At 40.9% G+C, this 26,311-nt stretch overlaps 1 protein-coding gene across 1 annotated transcript in view; it reads right to left on the reverse strand.

The window, feature by feature from the left end:
* Positions 1-21,531, reverse strand: part of mapkapk2a (MAPK activated protein kinase 2a) — a 30,535-nt gene extending 9,004 nt beyond the window's left edge. Inside the window, exons 1-2 of the mRNA XM_084543440.1 lie at positions 20,635-21,531; positions 5,767-5,906 (exon numbers count right to left, since the gene is read on the reverse strand). Coding sequence (XP_084399566.1) covers positions 5,767-5,906; positions 20,635-20,874 — 380 coding nt within the window. The 5' untranslated portion in view covers positions 20,875-21,531. The remainder of the gene's footprint in view (positions 1-5,766; positions 5,907-20,634) is intronic.
* Positions 21,532-26,311: the final 4,780 nt, after the last annotated feature.

Genomic DNA, 26,311 nt, shown 5'->3' on the forward strand with positions numbered 1-26,311 from the left:
GAAAAAAATATATTTGATGTGTATTACAGTGTTTTAGTTTGGTCCAATCCACTAACATGGAGGGAGTGGAGCTAATGACCTGTACTGCAGTCAACCACCAGGGGGAGCTCTACTTGCTTTGGCTTCACATTTGAAGAGCAGTTCTGCCCTCCATCTTTATACTGTCTATGGTTGAGTATCACTCTGCACTTCACACAATGGTAAATGGATTATAGAATTATAGCGATTTTCTATCTATTGCTACTCGAAGCTAGCCTGGTCGTCACCATCCTACATTTCCGCCCGAAATTTGATTTCGGTCTGCCACGGAGTCTGGCCAAATTGCCCTTCTGCGGTTCGCGTGTAACCGCGCGGTCTTAGCCAATCAGCGAACAGTTGAGTGATGACGTGAAACTCGCCTGCCGAGTTGCTTGTAGTCCAGCCAGCGGAGCTTGTAGTTCAACAGAATAGCAACAATGGCGACGGAGGAAGAGACGCTAGAAGCCATCCGCGAAGTTGTCTCAACTCTCGAGAGCATCACGGAATTAAAACCAGAACAAGAGGCTTGTCTTGTCAATTTTATAAATGGCAAGGACGTCGTAGCTCTCCTTCCAACTGGCTTTGGGAAAAGTTTGATTTATTTAACTGGAAGCGGAAGTGGTAAGCGTAAGAGCCTGAACTCCGGCGCACAATATACGTCATTACCAAACGTTGCTGATTGGTTAAGGGAACTCCAATGATTTTAAACCTCAAAATAAGCATCTGCCCATTACGGAGACAGATTCCTATTACATTGGGCCAGACTAACGTGCAGACCGAAATCAAATTTCGGGCGGAAATGTAGGATGGTCACGACCAGGCTAACTCGAAGCGCTTTACAGTCACAATATCACATTTACTCACTTGTTCACACAAGCACACACATGTGGTCCATGTGTTGGAGGTCAAACCACTAACCCTCTGGGGTTTGTGGACAACCGGCTCAACCTACTGAGCCACTGCCGCTCATGGTGGGTGGAACTGAGCGGCTCATTTTGGAGTTGAAGATAATAAATGTGGATGAACGGTAGCTTTCACTGAAGTCTTTGCAGTACAGAACATAGAGAAGATGCCTGAGTAGACGAGCTGTCCGGCTGCTGAGACATGTGAACAAGGAAATGCCTTTAAGACCAAACACAGCCGTTATGGTTGGCGCTGCCGTGAAGCACAATTATGTATGTGGAGAAGAGGTGCACGTCAGGTTACAGTGTAGGGTCCGGAGCTACGCAGCTGCTAATGCTAGCTAGCTAATGTCAGTTTCTGGTCAGCCAAAATGGAGTTGTAACATCACAGAATATTCGACCCATCTTGAAACATTCTTCTTCCTTGTAATGCACATAGTTAAATTCATATGTATATGAAATCTCTGTGTATCCCCTTTGCCTTTGTCAGAGTCTGAGAGTACATCTCTGCCACTTTTCTTCTTCTGACCAAATTGTTCATTTAGCTAAATAGCCTAGAAATTAAGCTAGGATTTTTTTGTTTTTCACTTAACTTGTAATTTGATCAAGTTAAATTTCCTTCCACTTGCCCTACAAAAAAAAAAAAAAATAAAAATCACACGTACATGACCTGCCCTGTGTCATAAATGAAATGAAGTCAAGTAAAATATTATTAGAAAATAGAACAGATCTGAATTAAATTTGTTGAGATGGTAACTTGGCATACTGACACTGTGACCCCTCTACCCAACATGGGATAACACAGCAAATAGAATATAGGTCATCAGACTGACACCTTGACACAAGGCAGGTAGACAGAAGAGTGATTTGACTGAGTTGCCATCTCTCCTCGTGTGACATTCTAGGAAATTTTTTAGTTTCATCAGAAAAAAAAAAAAATCTTTTCTATTGGCACTATTGCTGAGCTCAGTTTGTCAAGGAAATTACTCATCACATGTGTGTGCATGTGAGCGTGTAACGACAGACAGGTCCATTACATCCGTACTGCTATGGTAACCACAAACCTAATGAAGGCACGTGTGAAAAACTGTGGTGGGTTGGCGGTTTAAAGTGCTTCAAGGTGGAAATTCAACTGTGAGGAAAATACACTAGGCTCATTTAGAAGAAATGGGTCACTTTCTATTAAGGTCATACACAACAGATTTACAATAATGAGTCTAAAATGCGATTGGAACAAGGGAGGCAAGACAGCAAGATGCTTATCAATTCACTTTTGCTCACGGTAGCCTGCCTTTTCAATAAGAACTGCAAACTGCAGCAGTAAATGGAAACTAGAATATTTCGTAAAATGTACTCTGTATACTGTAATGTATGCTTGTAGGTATGACAAGTTAAGTAAACTGCCGTGACAACAGTGGCAGCTCACTTGTAAATCTGTGCATTACCACTTTTACAAAAATATACACTACCGGTCAAAAGTTTTCGAACACCACACTTTATCCAGCTTTTTACTGAAAATTATTCAGTTTAGTGTCTCATTGCACTCTGAAATGAAAGCATAGAACAAATAAGCAATTTGAGTTGAAAAAGAAATCATGGAATCAATTTATAGACCAAAATGTATTCTAAACTTTTGACTCATCAAAGTAGCCACCTTTGGCAGATATAACAGCTGAACACACTCACAGCATTCTTTCTCCAATAGAAATTAAATATTCTTCGGAAAGTTCTTCCCAAGTCTGTTGCAGAAGTTCCCATAAGTGTGTGGCACTTTCACTCTTCTGTCCAGTTCATCCCAAACCAGCACGATGGGGTTTAAGTCTGGCCACTCCATGTTTTCAAGCTTACCATCTTGTTCTTTTTGCCTGAGGTAGTTCTGGCATAGCTTGGACTTGTGTTTTGGGTCATTATCTTGCTGTAGGATAAACCTCTGACCAACTAGGCGCATACCAGAGGGTATTGCATGGCGCTGCAGAATGCTGTGGTAGACGTTTTGGTTCAGGGTGCCTCTCACTCTGTACAAGTCACCGACCCTGGATCCAGCAAAACAGCCCCAGACCATCACACTTCCTCATCCACGTTTGACAGTTGATGTCACACACTGTGGAACCATCCTCTCGCCTTCTCGACGGCGTACAAAGATCCTGCGTGATGAACCGAAGATTTGAAATTTTGATTCATCAGTCTATAATACCTTCTTACAGTCTTCAGTAGGACGACGGCTCCGCTGCCCCGCCTGCAGAAGTCAGAGGAGAAAAGCCACCTTCGTCCCCAAAGCCATCCTCCTCCTCAACTCCTCCCCACACACTCTCTCTCTGTCTCTCCCTCTGACTCTTCTCCAGCTCAAACACAGCCATAGTACAGTCAACCTCCCCTTGCCCCCCACCCCCATACTCACATACCAGAGACTCTTGGTTGTTTTTGGCTGTTTTTAGTTGTTACCCATTCTACCTCGGCTATAACTCGTAAATACATATTCCCTGTAACTACTGTTTACCGTTTACATTTGCACTTTAGTCACTTTACTTATACAGTCCGTTACATTCTCCATGGATATTTCGGATAGTCAAACATTTATGGCATGGTAACTTGTATATATTTTGTATCTTGTTCTGTTTCTGTTTTTTTTTTGCTACTTAAAATGTCTGTACTTGCACGTTAAGCTGCTCACTAGTGCCTTAAATTGCCCCCCGGGCACAAATAAAGTTTTCTGAATCTGAATCTGAATGAATTTGAATCTGAATGGCGGTGTTTCATGGCCCAGGCGAGCCTCTTTGTCTTATTCTGACACATTAGCAATGGCTTTCTTACTGCAACTCGTCCTGTCAAACCTGCAGCTCGAAGTCTTCTCTTCACAGTTGAAACTGAGACTTGCTTACTGCCACCACTACGAAGCTGTGCTTGAAGCTGTTGTCCTGTGAGCCGCCTATCATGCAAGCCCTTAACTCTCAGAAACTCTTCCTGTCAGAGCTTCCCCCAGTTTCAGAGTGCCTTTTGAGTGCCACCACTGGGTTTCAACCTAGAAAAGGTGGAACACCTGTAGGAACTAGTAGCACCAGCTTCCAAGGCTGATTCAACCTTCACTGCTGCAGAACAGTTTTAAAGTGTTAACCCACTTTGTGTTCCCTGAAGGAGGCCTTTTTGTATAATTCTGAAATGTACATTATTTTTCAGTTTTGGGTAACCAAACCTTTTTTTTTTAACCTCTGGCTGTTCAGTACTTACCTTTGTACCATTTCAAGCTATTCATTGGACTTGCATGACTTGAATTGCAATAAATAACTGGAAAAATTAGGGTGTTCAAAAACTTTTGACCGGTAGTGTATGTCCAGGTAATTGTGTAGATCCTGTTATACATAGAAAATAGAGTAAAGGAAATGTCATTTGAATTGGGACTAGCTTAAAGTACAGGTGTGAACACACACACACGCATACATACACACACACACACACACACGTTCTGGTCACATTTCTGGTCATGCTATTGTATCACAACAAAATGTATCAGCATGTGGTTACTTGGCCATGTGTCCAAATAGAAATGTGAAGGTAATTACATATTTGCTCAGTGATGTCTGGTGTCTTTATTTAGCTTTATTGTCAGAGATTTATTTTGTTCAAGGTTCCAGGGTTTGAGTTATAATATGACCGTCTCTGAAATAGTTTAGACAGATACTGAGAGAGACTCCAGAAGTTATTAGAGCATGCATCACGTGTGTTGTTGGATGCTCGCAGAATTAACAGTGCTAAACGAGGTCGGCAGCTGTTAAAATATTCTACTGCGCCGCTGCATACAGCGCTACATCATTCGACACAGTGAAGCAGATTGCATCTCTAGTGGTGGGTTGACATCCATGTGGAGACACGTGTTAATACCAGGTGTGAACCATGAACTACTTCTGAACCCATTCATGTTGTGGTCTAAGCGTTAAAAGGCCCATGCACTTCCTATAGTGACGTAAACCTATTCAGAATAACTAAATGAATCTTGACACTTCAATCCAGTGATGTGTGTGTCCGGGTATGGGGCTAGCAGAGCTGGGAAGTAACAAAGTACAAATGCTTCATTACTGTACTTAAGTAGAGTTTTCAGGTATCTGTACTTTACTCGAGTACTTCTTTCTCTGACGACTTTTTACTTTTACTCCCTACATTTATACACAAATATCTGTAATTTCTAATCCTAGAAAAAGAGGGACAGTTATACGCAGGAAGGTGTGGAGTGAGTTGGGAAAAGCAAGACATTCTCTGTCCACGGCCTTATTTAAGAGAACTGTTCGATGTTGTCGGCTCCGAGAAAGATTCGAATGCGCCGTGTCTTGTGCCAACCTAAAATCCACGAACTTCCGACCTTCAAGAATTCTCCGTCTAAGCTGAAAGAATTCAGGTAAGGTGTATTTTCTGTTGTTATCAATAGCTTTTTGAGGATTTTTTGGAAGCCAGTTTTCAACATACAGGAAGACATTGTTTTGATATTTTTTTTCATTTTGCAAAATTATCAACAGATGTATTGTTTCATTAATGGCAAAATAATTTTTATTTTATTTAAGTACATTTCAGAGCCTGAACTTTCTTACTTTTACTTGAGTAAATAAGTGGAATCAGTACTTTTACTTTTAACAGTGTATTTGTAACACAAGTATCCGTACTTTTACTTAGGTACAGAATTTGAATACTTTTGCCACCTCTGGGGGCTAGGGAATGCATTTTGTCAATGAATGTCTTCACAACAAAGATGTGTGTGTGTGTGTGTGTGTGTGTGTGTGTGTGTGTGTGTGTGTGTGTGTGTGTGTGTGTGTGTGTGTGTGAGAGAGAGAGAGAGAGAGAGAGACAGAGAGAGACTCACCACTCCATGACAATAAGCAGACACTTCCTGCCTTGATAGAGGTTCTCATAAACATCAATGATGCGCACAATGTTGGCACAAGGTGAAGCCCTCCAGTGTAGCTCTACTTCCCTACGTGCCTTGGAACAGTCCTGCAGCATCTGGACAGAAGGACAGAGAGGTTGAGGCTCATTATCATTAATTAAATACATAAATTATATCATTATATCAATGGAGTTAATCATTTGTCTCAGGGTGGGATTATCAAGTATGTCCTAACCTGGTGCCTTGTACTAAGACTAAAAGAAACCGAATACACACAAACTGAATGCAACATCTTCATGGGAAACCTAAAAGACAGAAGTGCAGTGCTGCCATCAGATGGCAGAGCGGTGAACATATATTTTGATTTTTTCCAATCCAGTTTTGTGTGAATTTAGCACCCTCTAGGCCGATGCACCGTGCAACAACAGCGCCCATCACTTAATGATTTGTGAAACCTTATTGTTATACTGTCACTGTTGCAAATTTATGACCAGCTCCAATTAAATTCACCGTGGAAATATTTCTCATAATAAAACCAGGATATCAAACACTGTTCGTGCAAAGAGAGTAAATTAAGTAAAGGATATTAAGTTATAACAGTATGAGTTTTTAAAACTGGGTACCACTATTTAGTAAGTAGAAGAACTTCGTATGGACAGGGTCATGTATTATATGACGCCGCAAGTTGTAAATAACACCGTAAACGTCATGGAGAATGTCACAGGATCCTAGCCGACTCATTTACACTCGTAAAAGCAGTTGCCTGGTGAAATATTGGCCTGAACTTCTGAACTATGAGCTCCAACGTGTCTCAAAGAGCAAATACAAGAAAATATATATCGGCCAAACAGGAGGAAGTATTGACTATGTGGCCGCACCTAAGAAACAAAGCTGTAGTAATAAGTAGTTTAAAAATGCAAATATAACTCGTATTGAAGCTATTTTTGTGTAATGTGCACAGATGGCAAAAACGAACTTTAAAGATTGTGATTCATAGTAAATTTGAAAAAGAAAAAGATCTGGAGCAGTGTTTACTTCGTAGCAGTGGATGGAAGTATGAGAGATGAATGAGGTACTATTAAATGTTAAATGACAACTGTTTACAGATTTAATTAGACAAAGAACACAAACCCACAAATGAAACCTTTAAATATCCTTGTCAGTCAATGAAAAGAATTCAGCTTTGTAGCTTTGACAATGAGCCATCGTCTGTTCATTATGTTGTCTATTACATTCCAGTCCTGCCCACACACACGACCGCCGGCTTCATTCCAGCAGGATGCCAGTGTCCAGCCTGCTGGTCTGGCACATGACTGCCAGTCCATTCACATGCTCATAAGAAGACAGGTTGCTCGGAAATACAAGATCGTCAGTGTGAAGCCACAGGATGTGTTGAAATTAGCTGTCAAATCAATTCAAACATCCCATCTTCAGGCTAAAAAAACAAAACAAAAAATTCGCCCAGAAATGATAGCTAGGAGTGGGAAAAATGGAAAAATGTTGTCTAAGATCCATCGAAATTGTATGGTTTGGATAATACGGATTCCTCACAACGATGCCATTACCAGCGCTTCCCACAGGCTTTCCTGACACTTCTTCAGGACAGGGGGGGAAGAATTTACATTACTGTAAATTTTGCTGTCTTAATAAAAGTCCATAAATATCTACTATGATGTTATCCAAACTATTAAAAACTAGAATAAGACCATGCATCAGTCCTTCTTTCGAGTATATTACCGAATAACCCGAATATTGGATTAAGCAACAAAAAACAGCAAGCATGTGCAGCTCATATATAGGAATACTAAACGCTACTAAAGTGCTGTTTACAGCTGTTTTTATGTAAGATTAGATAATGTATCAGCGAATAAATCCAATTTATAGTAAACCCTTTGGGGTTTAAAGTCTAAAAATCAAGATCACAAGATTGAATTTTAAAAATGTGGCAGTAACGTCATTTGAGTCACACACACACGTCCGACCCGTTTCCTCTGCCAGGTTAAATTCAGTACAGAGCGGCTGTTATGTGTGTGTGTGTGTGTGTGTGTGTGTGTGTGTGTGTGTGTGGAGGGGAAGAAGGGAGAGATGATCCAGCTAATGGGAAGATATGCTTTCAGGAGCAATAGTACAGAATGTAACACAAGCACAATGTTGTTTGAGACGGGCAAACATATTTCCGATTACAGACCACGGCAGAGCAAATCAGACACTGGCGGGCTGCCACTGAATGGGAAACCCTGCTATTACTCAAGAACACAGGATGTTTTCACAGAATGTGTCGCGTGGCTTGTGACGGTTACTAAGGAATTTGTAGATACTTTACCTTAGAAAGTATCTATCCATCCATCTTCATAAACAAGATGAAAATTAAGCTATTTGCAATCAGTGCAAGGCTGACACTTCATGCACAGTTTCCTATTAATCGTCTGACATAGTCTAATTTGCCCCTCCCTGGCGAATCAGAAATAGTGTCTCAACCTAAACAGTTCTCATCCCTAAAGATAGCAGCATCATTAGGAGAGGTAAACTCAACAGTTTGTTGTATTTATGCCAAAAGATAAACATCTAAAAAGGCAGACTTGTTCCGCAACAGCATTCTTTGGACAGATGAAACTAAGATCAACTTGTACCACAATGACAACATGCAAAAACACTTTTCTGCGAAGAAGGCAGCTTTGAACTGCATATGATTCAAAGCGTACAACATGACCAGTTCGCACAGTGTGACGCATGAGCATTAACAGCTTCAAATGGCACTGAGTCTCTACTGATTATCGCTGGGTTCTGCTCAAGTGTCTTCCTGTCAAAAGGGAGTTTTCCCTCATCAATGTCATCTCAGTGCTTGCTCCAGGGCATTTCAGGCTCTGGGTTCTGTAAAGCGTCTTGAGATAATTTGGATTGGCACTGACACTAAGTAAATAAAATCTAATTGATGATGTCACAGAAGCAGCTGGATGAATTCGGAAGTGGATGGGAAACCGTGCCAGCTCCCACTCAGTGCTCAAAAGTTAATTGGATTGGGTGGTGTGTCACAAAACAGATGAAGAATAAAACAAAATCTAATGTGAGAGCAACCCAGGACTTTCTGAAAGTAAAGAAGCGCAATATTCTGCGATGGCATCGGAGCTTAGTATGATCAAGTATGCATGGTACTTGCTTTTAAGATGAGAATAAAAGCAGAGGGACTGCTGCAGTAAAGGCCTGGCAAAGAATCGCTCCTGGATTCCAGACAAATGGCTAAATAAACAGAGTATCTACCTGCACCTGGCTATCTGTCTGTGGACTCATGCTACCTCTGTGTGTTCTTACAACCCTGCTGCAAAAATGAAGGACGGCATAGTGACATAGCAACAAAAAAAAAAAAATATATATATATATATATATAAGAATGTCACTTTTAGATTGGGCCAAGAAAAGACTCCCTTAAAAAGAATTCAAAAAATTACCATGAAAATGTGAACAAACAGGAAAAACAAGATCACAGACAAGAGAGAACCTCACACAGATTATGACATTGGTGCTTGTAGACTCTATTCCTCCAAAAAAAGAATTGTGCACTGACTTAAGATATATGAACATATATTTCTTAAATGGCAAACAGGACGACAATACTGTTTATATGGATATAGCCTAGCGTTGCGTTATATAACAAACTCCATCTCCAACGCCGTTCTAGCGTTTGAATCTCTCCTCGCTCACATTCTCACACCCGACCCACACTCTCCCTCTGCGACAAAAAATCTCTTAGATGTTTGCAAGTTTCTTTAATTGCAGTCCAAAAGCTATAAAGCTATGATGAAAGTGGCTCTCATGAGGATATCCCCAGGAAAAAGGATACAAAAGTTGGGTCCACTTAACAATGATTTAAAACACAAGGTCGGACTGTACGGACTATCTGTGATCGGTGGAGTGCTGTATCAGGTGATCAGCCTGCAACAGTTACCTGAAGTAACCCCTATTGAGATTTTTTTTGAGTTTTGTTGAGCTGGACCACAGTGTGAAGGAAACGTAGCCACACGTGAAAACGCCCTCAAGACTACTGGTGGCTACTCCTAATGACAAACATATTTTCTAAGTAGTTTTGTCCTCCTCAGTTTTGTTCCGTGAAAAAGGCCCAGGCTTATGACTGATGTGCGCTTTCATGCAGCAAAATAGATTAGTTGTTCAGGTGAGAAACGAGGGTCACCGACCAATAAAAAGTGGCTGTCTTTGTTACCAGGAAGAGCTGGTATGGTGTAGTAGAGCGTGACTCTGCTTTATCTCAACAGTGAGCACAGCACAGTTCAACCACCCTTTGGAACAGAGCAAACAAGGGTGGGTTTTACTTCCTCTGCGTCACAGCAGAGACAGAAAGAAGAAAACGATCAAAAGGGCACATGAACCTGTGGCTACAGACCCGGGGACATGGGGCCAAACGGAGGCATTCCTGTGACACTTTCTGTACACAATTTATTAAATTGGAACTAAGCTACTAATCTATTACTATAAATATGGAAATAAAATTTTATTTGACTACTGCATGTGTAAAAATGTTACAACTGCTAGAATAAACAACACTGCTCCTTGCATAATAAAAAAAAAAGCTGCTGGTTGTCTGGCTCCAGCCGACTTCCATTCAAAAAAAATGCTTCACTTGTTCCTAGAATTAACCCCTTGCTGTTTTTGGAGCTTCTATTTAAAGAATAATATGCCATTTTCCTCCAGGGGTTAAGGAGCTAGTCTAACAAGGGCTCCTTCTTCCTTTCATTTCTGTGATCAACTATCTGATTATTGCTATTCATCGTCATTAACTTAACCCTCAGACATCATTGGGGACATTTTTGTCGATTTGGGTAAAATTTTTTCCTCTTCACTTGGATGTCATTTTGTCATGTGGCACAATTTTTTGTAACAAAGTCAGACTCTACACAAAGTTTGAAATTCATACTCTCTTGAGTCATTAAGAAAAAGAAAGTCCACGTCCAAAAATCTGCCATAAAAACTTAACTGATTAATTTTTTTCTGCTTTTTTTCTGCATAAATCTCAAACCACTTGCGGATTTTAATGTTGAACACTAAAAATGACAAATTTGACCATTAAATGAAACCCTAATATTGCAGAATGAATGTTTATATTGTGTATTGGCAGAGATTAAAAAATGTGGTTATAACGGCAGTCAATGGGACATTTTTGTCACAAGTAGTAAATTTTAAATCTGATGTTACACAAAAACTAATAATGCAAACAAGTCAATACTTTAGATGATCTTGGTCATATCCAAGACCGATTTGAAAAAAAAAATAAAAAATGCCCGAGCTTCCCAACATGAGTTTTATGGAAAATAACTCATTAAAAGTAAGTAAAAAACAATGCTCAGTAAAAAACTAGTGACTTTAAGTAATCAAACTGGCATTTAAAGAATTAAAATCCTCAAAATTATGGAATTTTTGGTAGTTTTGTACAGTACTGAGGTGGTTTAAGAGATTTATGCAGGAAAAAAATATCCTTAATGACTCAAGAGTGTAGTAAATTAAACTGGTACCTGAGGGTTAATATTTAATTTCACGTTATTTTCTCCTCAGATTCACGGCTGTTGATCTGTTTAGCCGTTTCTGATGAGAAATAAAATCAATGTGAAAACAATGCCCTCAAGACAGAAGACGAAAAATGAAAAGGGAACATGTAACAGTAGTGGTTCCCGTCCATGTCCCACAAAGGGAAAACCCTCTAAATGCACTCACTCTGAAATCAACCAGGTATTTTATTGATCTTTCAGAGCAGGTGATACTGAATGCACCTTCCAAAATCTGCGGCAATTTAAATTTTAAAGATTCTCCCAATCTTGCATACCTCTATGAATGCCTCTCTGGACAGAACTACTTGTCTCTGAGCTGCCATGTAGTTCAAAGTATCTCTTGAAAAATCTGATTTCAGCAAGGTGTCTATCATGCTGCATAGACAAAACCAATCCAACAACTGCCCTTTGATTTAAAATTAATTTTTCTACTAGCTCATAACATACTGTATTATCACAAACTGATTATCTAAGCACAAACACCGTCTGCATGTAGAGTCCCAGTGGGTCTATGAGGAGGAGGTAGAAAAATAAACTCACTTTCTAGTAGTAGTTTGTGTGTGTCTGTGACGATACACAGCTAGTAGGGATGTCACGTACTCATCCCGCACCATTTGGTACACAGTGTTTGGTTAGGTATTAGTCTTCCTCGCTTCAGCACATCCTGTTACCCAAATGATTAGAGAATGGGTCATTTATTGTTATCTATTAGTGCTCCCACAAACAGGAATTTGTGTCACCTGGAACCTTTTAGCAGTGCACCAGTGGTTATCTATCAGTTTTATCCATTAAAGCAAGGAGTGTTACTTGCGTATTGCATTGCTAAAACTGAAACTGCACAGCTCATGTACAGATGTAATTATCAGTACACTTGTCTTTATTTTAGATGTTTTCTAAATAAATAACAACAATGTTATGTTGCATATTTTATTCAAATTCAACAGTTTTATATATACTTGAAATGCTATTTTTTTCAGTCTGAGGTATTGGCCTTGTGGTCTTCAAACTAACTGCAATGCTGTCTGAATATACATTGATAACTAATACGTGTTATTATTAATATTGGGTTTGCTCAACTGTGCACGTATCGGTTTTCGAGATCGAGAACGAGACCACTGCATTACCGTTACAGCGATAACCAAATGTCAAAGAGGAACCAAAACGATGGCATGTAAGCATGTACATACAGGAACAGAGATACTAAAAATACTAGTTCACTTCCCTCCACAAATTAAGAGCTATCCGTGTTATTTTAACACATGGGTATTTACGCATGAGAACCCAGCTCTGTCACCTCTCTGCTGGTGTTTGTGTGACTGCATGGCCCCCCCATCTGCTGCTGGCCCTTTGAGGTTAAACAGTGAAGGAGGGAGATGAGGGAGGCAGATGGGCACACAATACACTTCCTCTGGTCAACACAAAAGCTCCCTTGCCTGGGCTAGGACAGTGGGAGGTGGGACGGGGTTAAGCTGAAGAAGCCCTCATCCTCCACCTGCTACTTGTGAGCCAATGAAAAGCCCAGGGTGAATCGTGGGGAAAACAGAAAAAATATCACACTGACTGTGTCAGAGCAGTGAAATTCTGTGAAGGACAGAGATTATAGAGCTGTGACGGGGTGAGCTTGGCTCAGTCAGAAAAGCCTCTTAACCTGACAGAAAGGGGTTAAACAACAACCTACCAGAAGAAGCGCCGCTGCGTGTGCATTTGACGTGCTCATTGTGTGATCAGTGAAGAAGCAAACATGTTTGTGTGTCAACAGGACATGATCTGATTAAAAACATCTGTGAAGCTCTCTGTCTGTCTCTCTCTCTCTCTATATATATATATATATGTGTGCATATTAATATATATACAAATGTCTGTATGCTAACTGGTTTGATTACTGACACGTCCTAATCTGACATGAAAACTGTCAGTCAAGCTTGAGTAAAATATGTGTGCTTATTGTGCTTATTCTATAGGTGTATATGCCTTCTTGATAAACAAGAAAGACAAGAGCGCAATGAACTGATGCAAGAGGGAAATAACAGAAGGAACTCATGAGTTCCTGGTGAGTTCTGAGTTAGTCATAGTCTGAGCTGAAAAACAAAAACAGTACAACACAGTGTTGGTACACATGTTTCTGGCTAGTGAAGCACACATCTGACCAATATGTGGAGCAGGTTGCTTGGAGCAAATAAAAACAGGCTGCAAAAATCTCGATTGGGGCACAAACAGATGAAGATGAGTTTCACCACATTCTAAATGAATACGCGGTCACATGTAACAAGCTAGCTCTGTTAGTAATGTTGACAGCCAACCTCAGGGTGACGTACGAAGGGGAGGAAGGACTGTAGGCCATAAAAATAAAATGGACATTTGATACAATAGCAACGATCATTGTTGATCGTTATCAAACGCTTTCAAACGACAGTGGTCCAACAGTCTGAGTGAGAATAAATAAAACTAGTCTGGTCCAGAGCCAGTTGTCAGGCAAACACTGACGATTTCAGGAAGTTGCCTACGCAAACGGAAGCTGTGTTCTTAAATCTACAGTAAAATGGACACTCAATAGTTCGGCAAATAGCAGGAAATAAATTTAGATTTTAGGCACATACTTGTATTATATTTCATCAGCTTCTATTGTTGAATTGTGCAATAATATTTTTTAGCATCTGTAAAATGTGTTGCATTACTTTGGAGGACCGTTAGAGCTATTTTCACGTCATATTATAAACTAATATTTTTGTTCCACTGTGGACACTTTACGTTACATTGTGGATACATTTACACACACTCTAAATAGCCAACTGTAGTGTGTTGTTAAATAAGGTAAATAAGGAGTGATGATAACTTGGAGAACACTCCACAGGCTACTCCTCAGTTAGAAGTTTAAGGAGTAACATTACATACTGATTACGATGAGATCAGGAATGCCAATGAGATTCAAGTTTATTAAAGTTGAAAAATCAGAAACTTCATTACTTGTGCAGCTGACATTTATTTCAAAAACAGCTAATTTTTGATGATTGCTACTTCTGAACGCAGAAAACTTGCATTGCTTTTCCGTGCGTCTGCAAGCCCTGCTTCAAACTAGTGTATTCACAAACACCGTTGAGCCGACATCCCCATAGTCACATGTTTAATGAATGAGCTCCGGAGAACTTCCCGTTTACTGTTAAAGCCATTCAGCACTATTTAGCCACGATGCTTCCTTGTCAAGAACAGATCACAAAACCCAAGGAGAAAGTAATACACGTATATCGGGGAGGAATACATGAAATCGGAAAGGAAAGTTGTGGGCCGAGAGGTCATTTAGCAGGGACTCACAAATATTCTTAACAAGGGCTATTTCAGCATGACTGAATGCTGCATCAGCTCGGAAACTCCTCTGTATCACGATTACAGTTGGCTCGCTAGTTCCGCGTCCAGCTAACACAACCACAATACCACATCCTTCCAAATGCACTTCCCTCAACAGAAATAGTTGCAACGCAGAAAGGCAGAAAACTGCTGCCGAGTTCACCAGAAATGTTTACCAGCAGAGGTTTTTGCCACAAGCAACACAGATTTAAAAATCACAGGCAGTAATACCAATCGAACTGATCACTGAGCCAAAGCCTGTCCACTAGCACTTTAGCATGGCAGCATTCAGACAAAGGAACCGAGCGCAGACAGAAGACGGTGTGTCTCTTAAATAGTCACTACAGATTAGCCTTAGCCAATCATATGTGATCTATATAAGCTGCAAGCCACGAAATTAGTAAGTATTCCACTCACCCCAAAGATAAAGTACACATACACCTATGCAGACAGGATTGTGTAACACGCTCTCCTAGTCCAGACATGTCTATTTCTTAAACTATTACTCAGAAATGCCTGTATTACAACTTAACAACACTAAACACAGTTGGCCAATAACCCAATGTGTTTCATCATTTCCTATAGTCAGTTAAACACGTGAGCCTGAAGACTCGTGATTAACTATTTCCTCTATAAAGTTTTCGAAATGTGAAAAATAATTTCTGTCCCACCGCAAGCTAAGGTGCGACTCCCTCCATGAACAGCTACTACGTCAGATGGCAAAATAAAATAACTGAGCAGACTGCATACTGGAACTAAACACCGAGTATGAGGTGACTAGTATCGCAGCACGTCACTGAGACCACTTCCACAACAAGTCACTGACTAATGAATGTCTGATGTCGATAAAAGGGAGATTTCACTCTTGCTCAAGAGAATCACACAGTGGAATCTGATTAGATAATCATACAGTAATTACAAGACTGAAAAGAGATGTCGCACTCATTTTAGTATCAACTCAAAGAGGGCAAACTGAGAACCTCTTCCTTCCTCTTTGCCTCCCGCCTTTTCCTTCCTTTTATTGCTGTCTCATGACTGCAGCATGGGCCAAGTTCTTCTTCTGTTACCCTTAATCACACATTGTGTAAGTTAAAGGATTTATGTTGTCTGGCTGTTGCCTGTCACTGGAAAGATACTACTTTTAAGGCCCCATTGAAGAAAAGACAGGATTCTTCTGCTCTACAGGCCAAGAGAAAATTAGCGTTACGAAAGAAAAAAAAAATATCCATTCAAACTGCCCAGAGTTTCCAGTTCCTCTTTTCTTAGCCAAACCCTGGCAGGTGTGTTTACTTCATTACAGTGACCGACACATCTTCCCAAATTTCAAGAGGCGCAAGTGTAACGGCTCACAAAACGTGGTGTTAATTCATTCCACGATTACACCACCTTAACGACGTACACTTCACGGAGCTCCTTTCCAGGTGAAGCAGCAAAACTGACCTTAAGGAGTCAGTAAAGAACCTGAACTATTTAACTATGACACACTGTTGGTGTCATTTGTTTGTGGACCAACAACACTGCAACTCCTTGGGCTATTTTACATGCTAAGCAAACAAGTCCCAACACCAAGGGTTGCTACAATACTAAGGTGTCCCTGCACACTGGTAGAAGTCAGCAGAAACATAGCATTATACAACAACAGTGTGCTGCATTTGTGTGCAAATACAAGGTAGAATATGGCGGGACGTGAAGTGTAAAGAGCTTTCCACGTGTCGACAGGAAAAAATATGTCTGAAATGAGATTTCAAAGTTGTGTTTAACCTTCAAAATATTGAATAATGATTCTATTTGAATCTTTTTTTTTTATCTGTATCACGTAACAACAGGGACACACAAATACAACCCCTTTGTGCCATTTTAAAACACCGTTCTATTTTCGGTCACTGCGTGGCCTTAACCTAATTGTGTCCAATAACCTGGGTTCTTGTGAGCACATATAGTCACTGTAAGACGACACTGCGGTGCTTTCAGAGCGTCCCTGCGGTAAAACACCTTAGAGACAGAACAATCAACACAGAAGGACACACAACTTTGTCCCCGCAAAGTAAAAGCTATTGATTTTTTTTTCTGACAGGTTACGTTAAGCATAATAGATCGCAAGGTTGTAAAATATTAATTTTAAGGACTTCTACGCTTCTCTGCCGTAGTCTCTCTCCTACGCACACAATCATAAATTATTCAGCTGCAGTGATAGCATAAAATTCAGTTAAAGAGACAGGTAAAGGTTTTACAAGGTGATGTCACCTTATGTCCTGGCCACAAACCTAATGAATACAATAGATTAGTTGGGGCTGACTCAGCCGCCGTCACTCAAAGGAATGACGGGCACATTAGTTCATTCAGTAAAGACGTCAGTCGGTTTAGCTTCTGTCTGGCTTACATCATCAGGAGTACGTATTAATGAAACTATTCCAAACTGCAGCTAACAAATGACATGCCTGCTCCAAGGCGTTTCAAGTTTTAAAAATCTTAAGAGCAACTGGTGTGTTCTTATTAAAGTACATAAGATGCTTTTACACTGACGTTTCCTGCGCTTGTGCCTTTATATACAACATTTTGCTACATAAAGAGGCCGTTACCAGCTTTGGCATGAATGAGTGCGCCAACAGAGACCTATTTTCAGACATTTAAACACAGAAATATATACAACACATGCGCAAATATGCTGTTAATTAAATGGTCTTATAAACATCTTGTCTTTGCAATGAGAGCCTGTAAACGTAGTTAAACACATTGTTCGCTGTCGTCATTTAAGTCTGGCAAATAGTCGTAATTATTACAATGATTCCAACTTAACCGTTTATACGGATGCTTAAAAAAAAAAAAATCGGATATTCAAGTCTACGTGCTCCGTGACGTCAATCCAAATATATCTTTTTGAACAAAGTCATTCTGTCGATTCTGCCGTAAATATATCTGAAGACACTTTAACTCTTTATTCATCCAACAGAAAAAAAAAATGAGCAAGATGAACTGAGAATGACCAACGCTTTTAAAGACGCCACCCACGCTGATTCAAGCCTTATTCACCTATTTTGAACAACTAGTTGTTATGCTACCACTGTGTTTCTGTTCCTCTTTCACCTGATGTTTACCACACGTGAGGGAAGCACATCTACGCAAGCTGAGCTCTCCTGTTCAAATGTTCCACCGTTTCTCCTACACGTCTCGTTCACCCTCTTTCACTTTTATATAGATAAAAATGATGAAGAACGATGAAGACCTTAAAAGGGCAAAACATTATCACATTTGTGGTATGTATGGTTATACATGAGTGAGTGTACACCTCTTTTGTCTTTGCGCACTCGCACCTTTTATTTGAGGTGCGAGTGATTTTTTAACTGTGCGGCTACACGATTAATGGATATTTTGTATATTGTAATCACATATAGCAGGTAATAATGGGCAAACTGTCTTAGCAGTGTGGGCCGTTCGGCGTTTATACAGGCACGACACATACTGGCAACATTTGGTAATATGGCAACAATGAGAAGAACAAGATGATCTTTGTAAATTGTGCTGAATGTGGTGCTGCCTTTGGCGGCAACACAAAACTTCACAAAAACAACAAGAGGAGATTCCCTGTTAATAAATTCAAGTCAAAAATTCTTCTCCAAGAATAAATCTGGGCTGCTGATAAACAGTTCGAGGCAGAATTTAAAACAGTGGGTGGAAGGAATGACCACACATTCCCACAGATAAGACCATACCCAACCGACTGAACCGTGTGCTGCATGTTATTAACCTACTCACTCTCCAAGCAAATTAAAAGAAGTTACTGAATTTTTTGTAACTGTGAGCGCCTTGGGCAAGTGATATCATAATAACAGCATCGTGATGACAAAACGCTTTCCGAGCTACACACTCATCGAGCACTTCCATTACTTAATTATTACTAATAAGGGTGGGGATGCCTCTGCTCTCAGAGAAACCTTGATTCTTCATGACATAAGATTCCACCAATGCCATACCATAAACACTCAAAATATTTGGTTTGGTATCCCTGAGAACACATTTTTGCCCATCCTGATTTCTGCTGTGGATAATGACCTGTACCAGAAGGACAGAAGCGCCACATGACTGGCTGAGGGGAAAACTGCATAAATAATAAAAGGTGTACAGGTGCTAAATTGCGTCTCAGTCTTTCTTAATTTAAAAATAAATATACTCATTACTCATATCTTGGCTTTTCCTTGACGCTTTAGCCTTATTGCTTGCTCTGGGGGGTTTACAGCAGTCTATTAAGCATCTTGAGACCAGCTGGACAGTTATTGACACGGTATGAATAAAACTGAATTTGATATCTGGTGGTAGTGGAATAGAAAACATTTCTACAAGCTCATACTTTATTATATTTATCTGTTTTTACATCAGGCCACACATCTGAGGCAGCAGAGCCACCAGCTCTATGTATTGTATATCTGAAATGATAATATCATGTCAAACAGGAACTTTAAATAAGTTCATTGGACTTGCACAAGCCTTGCAAAAAAAAAAAAAAAAAAAAAAAGACCGCAAGTGCCAAATATGGTTCACCAAAATATATCACCAAGCAGGTTGGAGTTTGACCATGTGTCCGTTTCCTCTATGTTTAACACACACGCACATAAAAGCTGTATCTGATTTGACCAACAACCCAGGATTTTCCCGGCCTTGTGATTCACTCGGGGAAGGAAGATTTTTGTGCAACAATCTTTACAGCTCCTCTATAATAATAAAGACAACCTTCTGTGGCATAGCTTCGCCGGGTCACGCCGCGGTCACCTCTGTGTGAGTAGCTAATATGACGTTTGTCCTTCATTAATCATTGACCAACACGGAAAGTGATCTCTGGAGGTAGTTCCTGATAAGGCAAAGCAACTTTACAGCCCCGTCGTAAGCGTTTTCAAATTTATAGGTTAAAGGAGAGTGCCTTCATTTAAATCTGGAGCACAACATTTGCTTATACTGCAATTACATCCTACCGCAGTTAAGTGATGGATGTGGACGATATGCAAAGGACACAATAGTGTGTAATGCAGAAATAAATTCAAAAACATGCATCTATCTGTTCCTGAGGTGAGAAGCAAGACTTCACAGGTATTCTCTGGACGTATTTAGAGTATTATTATTTTGGACAAACCCAATAAGCTATCAGACATCCGGGTGTGTCTGGTAACTGATAACCATCATTGAGGCAAATTTGGAAATCTTAAAGGATCTGTTCAATATGACCAACATGCCAGTAGATAAATACACTTGCCAGTTCATTAGGTCCTCTAGTGAAATCAAACCCATTCTAATACAACAGCCCTACACTAAATATTTTCTTCATTAATGTTTCGGTATTTGTTTAAAATACCAGAGAGCGGCCGATTTAACTGCGTTTTCACTTTGGAGGCTGTGGTTTGTAGTGCTATTGAGTTACACAACGTTGTTGGCACATGTTCACATTCTGACAACCACATTTTAGCATCCACTTTTGTGTTTTTAAATGAAATGTCAGTCTAAGAGAACCACAAACTACATCCTCCAAAACGATAACACAGTTTGAATCACCATCCTTCGTTACGCTGCTGCAACATAAACCGAATATCATAACAGTCAAGAAAATGGGTTTGGTGCAGGACTGTTATTTTAGAACGAATTTGTTTTCACTAGTGATCCTAATGTTTTGGCAAGCAAGTGTATATTATAGAGGTCTAAAATCAGGTAGATATTTATGATTCTGACCTGTGACTTATCTGATCACACTTACCTAAAATAACTTTAAAAATACATGGATTAATAATTAAATTTCTGACTGTTTCAGCTTTAATTGTTGAATTATCAGTATCTGTGGGATCAACAAAAGGCGTGCAGCCTAAGTGGAGATGCTGTCAAGTGATAACAACTGTCCCCAACTGAACTCTTAATTACAATCAAGGCGTCCCATTGATGACTTCTTGTATGTTTTGTAACAACCTACCTTCAGAGCATACTTGTTACCAGTCTTCTTCTGGAAGATTTCAAGAACCTTGCCATTGATGCCCAGCCCCAGCACCTGGCTGGTCACCTTGTACTCGTCTGTTATGGCGTTCTTCTTGATCTGTAAGGTGGGTCTGGCGTGAAAGGGGAGGAACTGGCCCGTGGGGTTCTGCTGCCCGGCCGGGTTCTGCTGACCCGCCGTGTTGGGGAACAGCGGCTGGTTCTGTGCGTTGGATAGCATGCTAACAGTCTTGAGAGAGAGAGAGATGAACAACAGCCACCGCTCTGCCGCTTCCTTTTAAACAGAGATCGACTCTTCCTGGGTTAGCTGGCCTCCGACGAACCGAACACCCGAGTAGCGGCAAGGCCCGAGGGGAAACTGGCAGTAATTCCGACGTTTACGGGTTAACGAAGTCACTTAGTTAGCCGATAAAAAAAAAAAAAAAAAAACTAGCTAGGCGTTAGCATGCTAGCTCGAGCCTGTTCTGTGATCGGTGATTTTCGGCGGCTAGCAGCTCAGCTATCAGTTAGCTTATCCATCTCCGGTGGTGTCGCTCGTCCACCGGTTCCTCAAAGAAGGTTTCGGGAAACTTTTTCTAAAACATCATACAAGTCGACTACGGAACTCGGCCTCTGCGTGTGTGTGTGTGTGTGTGTTTGTGTGTGTATAATGTAAAAGCGAGCGTGTGAAGTTTGGGGAAAAAAAGACGACAACGAAATACCGAAACGAAAGAGAAGACAACAACAGAGGTAAAAGTCCGATAGCTTGTAGCAGGGCTCTCTCTCATACACACACACACACACACACACTTCACTTTCCAACGGCCAGACACCCAGCAGGAGCAGGTTTTACTTCTGACGTCATGGCCGGGGCTTTTTCGGCGCTTAAAGGAGAAGTACCACCGAAGAAGAGACTGGATGTATAAAGGGGACCGAGGGGACGCAGGGACGATATATATATATATATACATGGGTGCAGATCCCGGGGGGGATGGGGGGGACATGTCCCCCCCAATTTGTGAAAAACATGAATTGTCCCCCCCAATAAAAATTATTCAAAATTGAACAAATGTATTTTCAGACTTCACATTCTTCACATTTTAGATTCACATCTAAAAAGAAATGATTGGTATGGCGCCATGGTATGAGTTGCATACCGACAAAAAACAAAAATCACTTTTGTGTCCCCCCCAATCCTGACATCGGATCTACACCCATGTATATATATATATATATATATATACAAGTCAAAAGGGAACCGAAATTAATTATTTATCTGCATTAATTTCACTTCACTAGCCCGTGGAAGAAGGGACACTCTTGTAACGTATTGATGTGTGGGGGGGTTGAACAAGAATAGACCCACTAATCTCTGACTATATGTTACCTCAAGGCTGGTGCTTTGTAGTCCCCAGACTGCTGTCCCTAATTATAATCACAATCTATCCCCATTTAGCTTTAGGTTTGTTTTTAGTTTTGTGGCGGTTTTAGTTGACAACAACTAAAAGAAGCTTTAAAACCTTCCCCAGCTCACCAAACAATCATTACGTGCACATTATTGTGTTGTTGTTGTTGTTGTTTAATATCTACTTAGTAGAACAGGAAGAACGGATAAAAACAACTAAATTACGGGAGGACATCAGCTGATATCCAGTTATACTATCCAATGTCACATGAGTCTTTGTAATCTCTTTGTGTTTTCTTTTGCAATTTCCTCTTATCCTACTTTTACTGATAAGTAACGTGTGTGGCCCTTGAATGCAACACATCATGTGACCACTAGATGGCAGAGCAGTCTTATTTTTTTCTTCGCCAAGCATTTCTTTAATATCTGTTTTGAACCTGTACAGAGGAGCATGTTTGTCACACAGAATAATACACTTAGTCACTTAATCCAAATATATATATATATATATTATTTGCAATGAAAGTGAATGATCCTCCTCAAACTCCTCAGGCTCAATAAAAAAAGGAGACTGTTAAGCCTTGAAGTTTAAATATTTCACTATGTAGGGTAATAGCATACCACTGTGTAGGTCAAACTGTGCTCAGAGAAATCTGAAAACAATACGAAAAATGCCTGGAACCTGATTTCCCGGGAATGCGCACACTTTGGTTTCTTTTGTTTCCACCCAGCTGAGCCTTGTTTATTTGTGTACCTGTACAGTCCTCAGTCACGTGGGCCTTTGCGGGGCACTTCAAGCTCCATTATAAGCCGTTAAATGCAAATGTCACCTTAACACAGACAGGTCTAGCGCAATGTTATGTATAAATAGGACGAGAGGGGCCGAGACCTAACTCACCTCACACACTTAACACTCCTGCTACTTCTTCTTGACTTTAAGAGTTCGGTTCGGTTTAATCTCAAAAAGGGTAGAGATGATATCGGCTGAGAAGGAATGTTTCTGAAACACGTTTAACATTAGGACCTAACATTTTGTTTAGCTTTATTTAAAGTACATTATCAGACCTTGCAATAGTCCACTGTCAACATGCCAAACAGACAGTCAACAGTAATTGCCAAGATCACATTTAAGTCCTCCCAATTTCAATCCGATGATACATTTCAGGTAGTTTAATTTTATAACATTATGCAATGATCAGCCTATAGAATGCATTTCAAATATAGCCCACGCATGATATTAATTACACAGTAGATATGCCGGATCACCCAAATTAACTACAGCAAGGGGACGTGTAACTAAACTGGCGGGGACATTTAGTGTAGCGTTGACAGATTAGAAGAGCCGATATATTATGTAAAATGTCATCCCGTCCTTGATTTACTCACATGTTAGCCTCGATGGTCAAAATCAAAACACCAACACCTGAAATTATCTCACTTTTGGTATTGTGTTGAGACCAAAACCTGGTGGATCCTAAAGTTCTCATCATGCAGCTCAGTAGCTAAGCCCAAGCTGATTTTAGGAAGCACCTGCGCACATTATTTTCTCCAGTTTTCTCCAGCTAAACTGATCTTTATGTGTAAGAAGAAGGAGGTGAATATATTATAACTTTTTTATTTGAAAAATCATGCATACAGGTGTTGGGTGGACCGCCAAGCACCATGTTTCCCATGGATTGAAAATGGCACCTCAACAGCAGCAGCAGCAGCTCGCTAAATCTCCCTCTATATAAAGTGCCAGAGAGTGAATTAATAATAAAAATATTACTGTATGACGCTTGCAGATGGAAGCAAATAATCTGACCATAAATGTGTATATCATACAGACTGCCCATGACAATGTATACTGCATATATTCAAATATTTTGGCACAGTACGACGACAGTGTAAATTTGATCTTCGGCAAATGTCGCGCTTGTAATCCACCTGTAATCCAGTAAAAATCCTCACCTGCCTGCATGATTAAGGACAATAAATTGAAAATTAACACTGTTTTACTGTGTATATTTAAAGGTATTACAGAGGAGTGACCCTTCTTTTGCCTGGTTTCCACTTGCACACATTTCTCTGTTATTACCCACAGTTATGTAAGAGAAGCACATCACACGTCCTCGTGGGATCCATACATAGAGCACACCTATTAAAACGCCCATGCACGCACACATACAGTCGCACAGTATGCACCTTGACACGAACACACGTACGTATGTGAGACAGGGGTCTGAAATTGGAAACAGTTGCCTGGGCTTCTGACAGCGTTGTGCTGATGAATTAACGCGGGCCACCGAGTTGCGTTACTTTACATAGCTCTGAGCGCACTTATAGCTTCTCCCCAGACGTTTGGGACAACCTGTTCATTACAGTGTTCTCCCCGGGGGCGAGAATGTTGCACGCCCAGTCGTTTTTCTCCTTATTCAATACCATAACGGCGGGAATGCTCACGTCCCGCTAAGTAGGCACGGAGAATTTAAGTCCATAGCTCATGTGTTATGTGTGCCCCAAAGTTTCCCCTGGTTAACAAGGAGCAGGAATTCGTGGCCTGTGTACACAGCGCTTTAATTTGGCATGCTGACATTTGCCTTTTCTCCTTTTTCTCCTTCCCAGAAGGCTCCCCAGACACACTCTCTCCCGTTTCACGGCACTTCTTTTAACGTCCTGACCCGAAGGAAATCTCAGGGGCGGTAGGTGCGTCTCCCGTCCCATTTTCATCCCCACCCTCTGTTCTTCATTAGTGCTCATAAGTCAGAGCAAGTTTGGATCAGTTATTTCAGGCTGGCCAGAACCCGTCTTTCTCAGAATAATCCTCCGCCCCGGGCTGAAACCCTAGCCGGCTCTGGATATAGATCCATGGTCAGCACTGGCTCTGATATAGGATTCTAGCACCTGAACACTCACAAGCCTCCAACCCAACATGGGACCTGTTGAACCTGCTCACCCCACAGATGCACGCAGACACACACAAACACACACAGATCATGATGCCCTCTTATGATCTCTCTCTCGCTCACCCCTGCCCTTTTCTCTTTGTCTCTCCATCCCTCTCTCCGTCTAGCACATGAACTCTGATTTACATACTGTATGATCTCATATTATCCTACTTAGTCTGCATGCGTCAACCACCGCATTTGTTTACACGTGCACACTGCCTTAACTAAAAGAGAATCAGTTCAAACTGTAAACTTATATCTTTCCTTCGGTCTGCCTGTTTACGTGTCAAGCGCCATGGTTTCGCTCCAGGCCTGATTTACCTCGCTGACGCATGATAAAACACTGAGGGCAGTAGCAGAAGTGGTTTCCCCTCCTCTGGTTTCGTCGGAGATGGATGAGGAGTTCCTCGGAGACGGTGGCTCTCAAGGCCAGGAGCTGACTAAGCTCCCTTTCTCTCCATTTCGCTCTTTTCTCTGAAGCTCATTCTCTTTTCTCTTTTCACACACATACACGAGGTCGTAAAAAATCCACCAACAACTCACCAACGTTATTAGTTCCAAGGCTATTCAGTCTTGTGATGTAGAGGTACAGAGTGTGCAAAGTCATGTGCAATCTCAGCTCTGCAACACGGGCCTCTGGAAGTGGAAGCGTAACACGGCCCGGGGGAGATTATGGAGGTTGCTGTGTATGTATGTGTATGCGTGGGCATGCTAAAAGAACTGAATATGACTTATTAATGCAGTTCATATATATTTGAGTATAATAGTAGTTCATTCACATTATTCTCCTGGAACATATTTGCCTGCTAGTGCATTGCACTTTAAAAGCCTTGAGGACCAAGATTGAACATCTCTCTCTCTCTCTCTCTCTCTCTCTCTCTCTCTCTCTCTCTCTCTCTGTATCTTTCTCATACTCACACATAAAGACCTGACCAAACATGAAAAGGCACAGGTGGCCTTTGACAGAAGAACTCCACAATGCCATAGAAATGTGCAACTGCATCCCACACACAAAGGACACCCGTGTATGGCTTGTCACCCATGAAATGGCCGGCCTCATCTGTGCAGCCCTGCAGGAAGCATGTGACTGTCGCTGGAATCCCCCTTTCATCTGCGAGCAGAGACCGAACCGCACGCAGGCACCCTGCAGCGATACGAGCGCCCTCGATGGCCGCGTGTGCTGCGAACTAAACCTGCCCCTTTGTGGGGTTGCGGAGAGAAACAGTTTCTGTTCAGTAAAAGAGAAACAAAGAAGTAAGTGAGACACGAGGAGGTGTTTGTTAGAGGAAACAGAAAACTTGAATTGAGCCTAAAATGAGTTAAATAGACTAGAAACTCTCTTTCTT

This window comes from Chelon labrosus (genome assembly GCF_963514085.1).
Source record: "Chelon labrosus genome assembly, chromosome: 4".
In the NCBI taxonomy this organism is placed as follows: domain Eukaryota; kingdom Metazoa; phylum Chordata; class Actinopteri; order Mugiliformes; family Mugilidae; genus Chelon; species Chelon labrosus.